Source organism: Seriola dumerili, unplaced genomic scaffold (genome assembly GCF_002260705.1).
Source record: "Seriola dumerili isolate Sdu_G_001 unplaced genomic scaffold, Sdu_1.0 BDQW01000723.1, whole genome shotgun sequence".
Classification (NCBI taxonomy): Eukaryota; Metazoa; Chordata; class Actinopteri; order Carangiformes; family Carangidae; genus Seriola; species Seriola dumerili.
In genome coordinates, this window is record NW_019174978.1 from 591,901 (window position 1) to 601,095 (window position 9,195).

General features: G+C 41.2%; 1 protein-coding gene across 1 annotated transcript; it reads left to right on the plus strand.

Annotated features, from left to right (window-relative positions):
• The first annotated feature begins 1,212 nt into the window (after positions 1-1,212).
• On the plus strand, positions 1,213-8,374 carry LOC111236797 (metalloreductase STEAP4-like). The gene is made up of 9 exons (XM_022765657.1): positions 1,213-1,431; positions 1,533-1,640; positions 3,090-3,160; positions 3,627-3,711; positions 5,801-6,079; positions 6,189-6,283; positions 6,392-6,545; positions 6,671-6,841; positions 8,111-8,374. Exons 1-9 carry the CDS (start codon positions 1,213-1,215, stop codon positions 8,372-8,374), a joined length of 1,446 nt encoding a protein of 481 aa, XP_022621378.1.
• Positions 8,375-9,195: the final 821 nt, after the last annotated feature.

Here is a 9,195-nt window from a genome sequence, read left to right on the forward strand (position 1 = left end):
ATGTCCTGGAGGCAGAGCAAGTAAATGAGTCATCGGAGTGGATCTGCTATCAGGTCTATTCTAACAGCGCCACAAGTGAATGGATGCCTTAAAGGTTAGGCATAAAATGACTTCTCATTTTCCTGCGATATCCCCCCAGGTAGACATTAATGCTTTAGTTATGGACTTGACTGTAAAAGCTCCTGAGGTAACGTGTTGGCCTGTCTGCCATAAATATCGCCGGCTATGTATATGCACATTGTGATTTCAACGAGGCTGCGTTTACGGTGAGGAGAGTATTTTTTTCTGTGCAAACAGTCAGTAAAGTTGATGTGATGCTATGTGTCATTTCTACAGCCAGGTAGTCACCCTGTCTCCAGAGCCGACTCCCCACGTGAGTCAGATAACAGCTGAGACTCTACTCGGCTCTGATCGTCCTGACCCATTTCAGTGCACCACGCGCGCGCGCTCACACGCACCGGCTCACACGTATACACCGACGAACACTTGCGAGCAAAGCCACGCATTCATAGAAAGTAAGATTTAGGCCTACATATGTGCCAAGCTTCATCCCTGCTCTGTTGAGTCTGTTCGTGTCACAACTTTGCAGATGTTTCAGCCATGGGGACATGAACACTAAATTTGTACAAATTCTCTTCCCCCGTCGTTTGGTTGGAACAGTGGGTTTTGAAATGATAATGAATCTGTGGGCCAGGATCTCCCACATGGCACCATGTCTAGTGTGGAAACAGAAGAAATAGAATAAGGCAACCCTGGAAAGCAGCAGCATAACATTTTCTTTTCTGTCAGATGTGAAAGTCAAATTCTGGCTGAACTAGATATTGCCTTTAAAGCAGTCTGTGTTTCTAAGCAGTGATAAAAAGTTTAAAAATGTGAATCTGAGGTTAATGTTACATCCACAGAGCAGAGATGGAACCCAGTTCAACTGATTTACAGTTCAGAGCCCTGTGATAATAATCAATCTATGGAAAGTATAGGCAATTAAAAAAATTGAAAAATAGAAAATACACTCTAAACTTGTTGACCCCCAGTGACCACACACACACACACACACACACACACACACACACACACACACACACACACACGGGTTAAAATCACATGTTGTTGTGCACGCCCAGAGACTGAGAGGGAGAGGCAGTGTACAGGTCAGATTCCACAGCAATATAATAACACAGCAGGGAACGCTGACCGTCTAAACTCAGTGTGAGCATGACGGTGACTGGTGGCATGTCAGAGGAGATGAAGCCAGAGAGCGTGTCGCTGCATCCTCTTGGCACAGCAGCTGCCCCTGAGCCAGAGCTGCTGTGTATCTTTGGGACTGGGGACTTGGGGCGCTCTCTGGGCCTGCGCCTGCTCCAGTCTGGCTACAGGGTGGTGTACGGCAGCCGCAGACCTCACAGCTGTGGCCCTTTGCCTCAGGGAGCTCAGGTACAACACATGGCATTACAAAGCACTCGGGATTTGTTATGGAGACAAAATTGCATGCGGCTCAGACATGTTCTCGTGTCCCGAATGTGTGTGTTTTGCAGGTGATGAGCCACGCAGCAGCAGCTCGGTCGGCCAGTCTGATCTTCATTTGTGTTCACAGAGAACACTATGACTTCCTCGAGACAATGGCACCTCATCTAGAAGGAAAGGTGAATCAAAGACTGAGGTGTAGATCTGTAGCATTAAGTACACAAAAGCCTCAGTAGTTACCATGGCAAAATCAGGATCAGGATCTAATGAATAAATGCATAATAGTACCTAATGACTGAAGGTGCTTCTTGACTCTGAATTAAGGAACATTGTATAAATTATTTGAGTGCTAGACATTATGTCAACAAACTAGTGTTTATTTTTTATGTAAAAATACTGTAATTAACCAGTACTGCGTTATTGTGTGCATATCAGTTCTTGTTTTTGTGACGCTTTTAGAACGTGGTTAAGAAATTGAAGTACATGTAAGGTAACGCTGGGGTAATAATAAGGCCTTCTTAGTAATAACTCAGAGTGACAGAGAGTTAGAAAGTAATATTTTCACAGTATAATAAAGGAGTGGTGACTGGTGACATTCTTCCACCTGATACACCAGTATCAAGTAAGACAGAGGTCCCATAACCCTTTTTTGCCTCATGCACCTATAAAATGAAGTGCTGTTTACTTGCGACGCCTTGTCACATGTTATATATGTCTACTTCTCCACTTGTGAGTAGTTCCGCAAAGGACTAATAATTCCCTCTCAGGTTGCTTAATTTGAATATTTTTGTGAGGCCTGAAAAGATTAGTGTCCTGACTTTCCCAAATAACATGAAAAGCTGAGAGAAAATCGAAAAAGGCCTTATTTTGTGAAGTAGTTTTGTCTTCTTTCCTATATCCAGTATATCCCCCCAACAGTCTGTCCTCAACTAACTTATCATCAGCCATAATATAATGCATGACTCAGAGTTTTTCAAACTTGTTAGTTATTCATTAATGCTCAGTATACTGTATGTTCCACAGTAACTGCTCCAGACTGTGTATAGTGCATTGTAACATATAGAATACAAACAGAACCAGTGTGTCAGAGCTGTTACTGTTCAAAAGTTATGAATTACAGATTGAATGAATGATAGGTTTTCTTGTAACACCAGCTTTACATTGCTTTTGCTTAAAATTCTTGCACTTACATGCTATCCGGTTTATGTTGGAGGCAGAATGAAGAAGTCATCGAATGTAGCTCAAGCAACAACCAGTGAAAGGAATATCTTTACTGTGTTTACTGTGTAGAAAGTTACAAGGTGCTTTACACAGGAAAATCAAGACTGAAACATTTCAGGACAATAAAAAAATAAAATAAAAAATGAAAGGTAAAAGAACTGAAATAGAATAAAATCCATCTGAATAACAATACTGTATATGATTTTTTTTTTTTTAAATGGAGAAATAAACAAATATAATGCAGATAAGGCATATTTGAACTGGAAAATCAAACCTCAGATTATAAAGATATTAAAGTTTTAGAAAATGAAAATCAGTATTCGCTAATACATGGGCGATAAGATAAGAGTTAAACTGAATACATTGAACTACTTTTTTCTTTTGTTTCATCTTATGCTGATTACAAGGTGCTGGTGGACCTCAGTAACAACCTAAAGAAAGACATGTACCCAGAAGCCAATGCTGCCTACCTGCAAAGGTAACAGACTCCCGTGAAAGTGTGGGGAAGAAATGAAGGGTGTCTCATTCATAAACATAATGTGCAAATAAATGATTCCTTCCCCATGAAAGTAAGGTTTCATGTGTGCAATAGTCTGATAAAAGGAACCACAATTTCTCCCAAGAAAAATTCTGGTTTATTGTCAAAAATCATTTTGCAATAGTGGGTGCCATTTTTTTTTTTTTTTTATCTGTGAGAATAACATATTTCTGGGAAAGTGCTCCTAAACACCACTTAGAGCATGAGACATCAAAACTCTCCCCTGAATCCAAAAGAAATGAAAAAATTTGTGGGGTTGCAGCTCCCTCGGCAGAACGGCCTGCTGTGTATCTATTCACTCAGAGTGGAAACATTGATTCTCACCATTTTGAGACCCTTCCTTCCACGTCTGTGTTTTTGTAGACGGAAACAATAGCAACTAAAGTCCTTTCTGTGTGTTCTCCAGGCTGGTCCCTGGAGCTGCTGTGGTGAAAGGCCTTAACACACTGTCTGCCTGGGCCCTGCAGAATGGACTTCTGGCAGGAAAACAGGTAATACTGGACTGGAGGTAAGGAGTCCGTGAAAAGACGGCAGTGGGATCGAGGTGAAAACAGAGCCAGCGAGCTCCGGCGCCTTAAGGAAGGCTTTGATTGAATAGAGCAAAGATAAAAAGACAGAGCAGTAACAGGAGGGGCGATTACCAACTTGATCCTTTCATGACGAGACATGTTTGACTTCAAAACCAGGCAACATTCATTGCTTTCATCCTCTCTTGGAATACAATGGGAAAAGTGTCTCTCGGACTTGTTAATAATAGGAAATGATCGCTTCACCATACGGCCCGGCAAATTTTAGGAAAGGAATTGATCTTATTTGTATTGCAGCAGATTATTGATTTTGCCGTCTCTCCACAACAATGCAAGAGAAAATGAGGACAGTGCTTGTATAAACACACAAACAAACAAACACACTTCATGATGTTACAAAGTCGAAAGACCAATGTTTATTGCAGCTTCCGTTTCACAGCTACAAAGAGAAACACAAACATGCTGGAACCTCTGGAGACTAAACCTGAATCTGCCTCGAATTCTCTTCAACACAAACAAACCCCCCCCCCCAGCCCTCATACATACATACACACACAGAGACACAAACACTCTCACACACACACACACACACCGCTGCATTGCTCCATTTTCTTTGAAAACAGGTAGCTGTTAGAGACCAGGAGTAGTGTGTTTGAATGTGTGTATCTTCATCAGTGCATGTGTAGGTACAGTATATATATCCACACGCACATGCTTGTAAGTGTGTGCTATTCCCCGGCCAGCAATTTGATCAGATCCACAGCGGGGCTGTGGCTCTGTCACATTTACATTCAGATGGAGATTTAGTCTGTCGGCCGTCCCCTGCTGTTACTGGTGCAATGTAGGGGGACATGGCTGGCTGCCCAGTCCACTTATACACACACCTGGGGGAAAACTGCTCAATCCTACTGACTCCGCATATGCCTGTCAAACTGCTCTTTCTCTCACACACTCTCTAGCTTTCACCATCTCTCTCTCACTTCATGTGAGCCCCCCCCCCCGCTTTACAAACAGCTTAATCGTCTTATCACAGAGCTGGGAGTGTGGTAATAAGCTTCAGCATTGTGAGATGTAGAGATGGGAATTACATATTGAGCAGCATACGTATATATAGTATGCATGTGTCCTTACACATATACTTCCAGGAGCTTCATCTCAAAACAAGTGAATGACTGGGGAGATCAACAAAACAAGGGTAATTTTGTAGACAGACACTGTAGGTGTAGACGGTGCAGTCATGCGCTACATATTCCAAACAAGAGTGGTGAGTCATCTAACAATCATCTTAGAGTAATTATTAGCTACAGAAAAACAAAAGCTTATTAGAATTCAGAAAAAGGAAAAAAGCATTTGGTTTTTAAAATTACTGAGTGATAGACTACATAAATTAGAGCTTAAGACATTTTTGAAAACAGTGCTACCAAGGTAACCAAAAGTGAATAAATATTCACCTACATGACATGTTATTGTGACCTTTATTACTAATGAGTAATTACTGTACCAGTTGCTACTAATATAGGTTTTCTTCTTGTCAACAAAGCCAATGATGAGCTGATCTCAATAATTAGTATTGTCTTCGTATCTTATTCCTCTGTGCCACAGATTTTCATGTTTGTAAAAAACGGAACAAAACTATTAAATACACATCAGAGGCACACTGTTGCACTGGATGACATGTTCCCTCATACGTACTGTAATTTATTTTACATACATTGTCCTGCTGCCATAAATACTCAGTAGTTGGCTGAACTTACTCCTGTTTGAGTTGAGGTATTTACTATAACCTACAGTGCCCATCTTCTTAAGGTTAGTATTCAGCCATTTAAAAAAAAATAAAGTATTGACCTGTTTTTAAAGATTTTCATTTTTACTTTAACTTCAACCAGAGGGTTTTGGGCTGAGTGTTGAAATCAGAAAGTAGTGAGAGTTTCTTTTCTTGGTATTTATAGACAGTAACATATATATAATATACCCAGACTTGTCATTTTAATAACCCATGACTATGCTGCAGCCCATTTCAAATAAACCCATAACCCACTCCTCCGTGCTCCAGGTGTACCTGTGTGGGAACAGTGCGGGAGCAAAGCAGGCAGTAGCAGAGATGGCCACCAAGCTGGGTCTCACTGTTCTGGACAGGGGGTCTCTGTCTGCAGCCAGAGAACTGGAGGACTTCCCCCTGCAGCTGTTCCAAGAGTGGAGGCTGCCTCTACGAGTGGCCATCGGCATCACCGCCTTCTTCTTCTTCTATCTGCTCATTAGAGATGTCATCTACGCGTATGTTGAACAGGGGAAAGACATCTCCTTCAGAATCATGGTGTCCTTGGCCAACAAGGTAAAGATATGCCCCAACCCCTCTTGTTTAGCCCTGTACACTGTTATGTACCCTGTTATTTTGTGTTCCCTTCAAAACCTGTGTCCTGTGCTTACTCTTCATCACTGAGGTGTTTCCCATTGTGTCGCTCATCATGCTGTCTCTGTGTTACCTGCCTGGTGTGATAGCTGCCTTCCTTCAGCTCTACAGAGGAACAAAATACAGGTCAGACATCAAACCAGGAGCGAAATGTTCACTACCCGCGACAGTTTGTTGTAAAAGCTGTATTATTTTTGGAGTGTAAAGTGCCCAGCTCACTTTTGCATGTTTCAGGCGCTTCCCTGACTGGCTGGACCGCTGGATGCTGTGCAGGAAGCAGATGGGTCTGGTTGCACTGGGCTTTGCTTTTCTCCATGCCATCTATACATTTATCATTCCTATTCGCTATTCTGTCAGACACAAACTCATCTCGCTCGTGGTGGATGAGGTACAACAGGCCGAACCTCTTGCACAATTTCTGCAATCCGGTACATATATAGAGCAAAATGACATGAAACTATCATTAAGTAGGAAATTCACCGTAGTTATTCTCTCCATGTTTCTATCTCTTAGATGAAGGACAATAAGACCACCCCGTTTTACTTTGATAATACAGAGGCATGGGCCACAGACTCATTCTATGTGCTGGGAATCCTGGGTTTTTTTTTTTATGTCCTGCTAGGACTAACATCCCTGCCCTCTGTGGGAGGCTCGCTCAGCTGGAGAGAGTTCAGCTTCATTCAGGTCAGAGCGCAGTTGGAAATGTACCGTGCTCTGTGTGGGAGTGTGGGCGTGTGTGTGCCTGTGAGTGTGTATGTATCACCTTTAGGCCCCGCAGATGTTATCAGTCACATGTTTACTATCAGTCATTTGATAATCTGACTTTGTGATAATCTATATTTGGAATTTCCAAGTTTTCTTCAGAGTTATTAAACTGTTGTAAAAGCAGTTTGTCACTGGCGCTCGTTTCCCCAGAGCCTAGTTAACCAACTGCCTAACACAGACACGCCGAGTGAAAGCTTGGCTGACTTTAGCCCAGGATTTTAAATGTTAAGTTATTCATTAAATAGAATTATGATACCTGGTATAATCCCTAGTGAGAAGATTGTTAATGCAGGTCACAGGTCCATTTGTGTAAAGGTTAGATCCATTGGTAGACCACAGATAGAGAATGAAACTCAGAGATAGAGGTTAAGGTCAAGATAATCCTTAAGAGTTGTAAAAGGTGTAAAATAACTGATATCACTTTACATAAACTGTTTTTGTTGTTCTTACAGATATGATCAGGGTCAAGGAATATACATTTTTAAATATACATGTTCATAGCCGAAGGATTTGCTGTTCTAAATTGGTTAAATAAGATCCCTGATTATCATTATAGGGGCACGGTTCATTACTGCACCACATTAATGTGAATGTTTCCTTATTGTGCTGTTTGCACTTGTTGTAAGTTGCTGTGGATGAAAACATCAGCAGCAAAATGCTAAAAATGTAAATGTAAATGAAAGCACATTATCCAAGTAATTAACAATAGCCGAGCCTCAAAGGCCACTGGTGCAAAAACACAATTATTCTGGAATGGTTGAGAAACATTTTGTATTTTTAGCTCATTGTAATGCTTCGGGATTACACAAGCATAGAAAATGTCCAGACTTTCATCTTTAACGTTAACAGAAAAATACCTCAGAAACTTAAGCTTTTGGTGTGTGCTAGGTTTTTGATCATACAGACAATTTTAGAGCAATTTTACTGAAACAAAAAAAAAAAAAGCTGAAATTCACTAAACTACAGCACGTCTTCAGTTACCAACTGTCCATTACAGAAAGCCAGATTTTAATCATGCAGTATCTTTTATTTGTAGACATGTATGTGTCAAATAATCTTTCATTCTTAAGTAAAACTAGCTGTTTCCACCTTTCAGTCTTTGTGCTAAGCTAAGCTAAGCTATCTTATTTTCTAAAATGTGACACTATTCTGTTAATGTTTCCGTTCTATGTGTTTTGTTTTTCTCAGTCCAAGCTGGGCCACCTGACCCTGTCCATATGCACTGCTCACGGCTACATTTACGGCTGGAACAAATTTCTTAAACCCTCTACCTACAAATGGTACACTCCTCCAGCGTTCATGCTCTGTCTGATTGTGCCGTCTGTGGTCTTGGTGCTCAAGGCGCTGCTCCTCCTTCCCTGCGTGGACCGCACCCTCACCCGCATTCGACAGGGCTGGGAGAGGACCCACCCGAGGGAGGAGATGGGTGAGAGCAAGGTCACCAACCTGTGAACTCTGAAGTCTGTAGTTATCAGGTTTGCTGATTACTGAGGGGCTCATTCGTTCATTATTTCAAGAGGGACAAAAAATTTAAAATGTACATAAGTATACATCTTAAGAATAGAGATGAGGCTAAAATGGAAAATATTAGTAATTTGTAAATAGCCATAAAGTAGGCAAAAAGATTAACAACTGCGCTGCTTACTCTCAACTGTGCAATAGCCAAACAAAAGAAGAAAAAAACAAGGATAGTTTATTTCAGCCAAATGGACGCGTCTCCATGGATATAAATGTTTTTAATGTCTATTTCATTTGAGCTATTGAAAACAAAACAGATTTCATATTTGTGCTGTATCCTTTTCACAGAATGTGGTGAAAAAAAGATTGATATCCCCTGCTGAAATCCATTGTTTTGATAAACATAGGCAATAGTTTCCGTTTCCCCTCTCTCCTCTCCCTTCAAGTGGTGCGATTGTATCCCTGAGGTTGCTCTCTATGGAGGATGTTATTGATCCCCCTGTTTTCTAACACAAAATACCTTGCTGCCCAAACCTGCCTCCCTCTCAAGGGCATGGATACATGTACACTTACAAACACACACAGTTACATATGCACATACACAACAAAAAGGAGAGTAAGGTTAAGCTAATTATATTATCACGTGCAGAGTCAACACACATGTGCACACACAGATGCGCACGTACAAGTGCCAAAACCAGAGTGTGTAACAGTGGATAACACATTGTGTAGCCAAAAGCAGACTCTGGAGGCAGAACAAGTGTGATAAAAAAAAAAACTGTCTTAACTAGATTTAAAACAGGGTTACAGTCAGA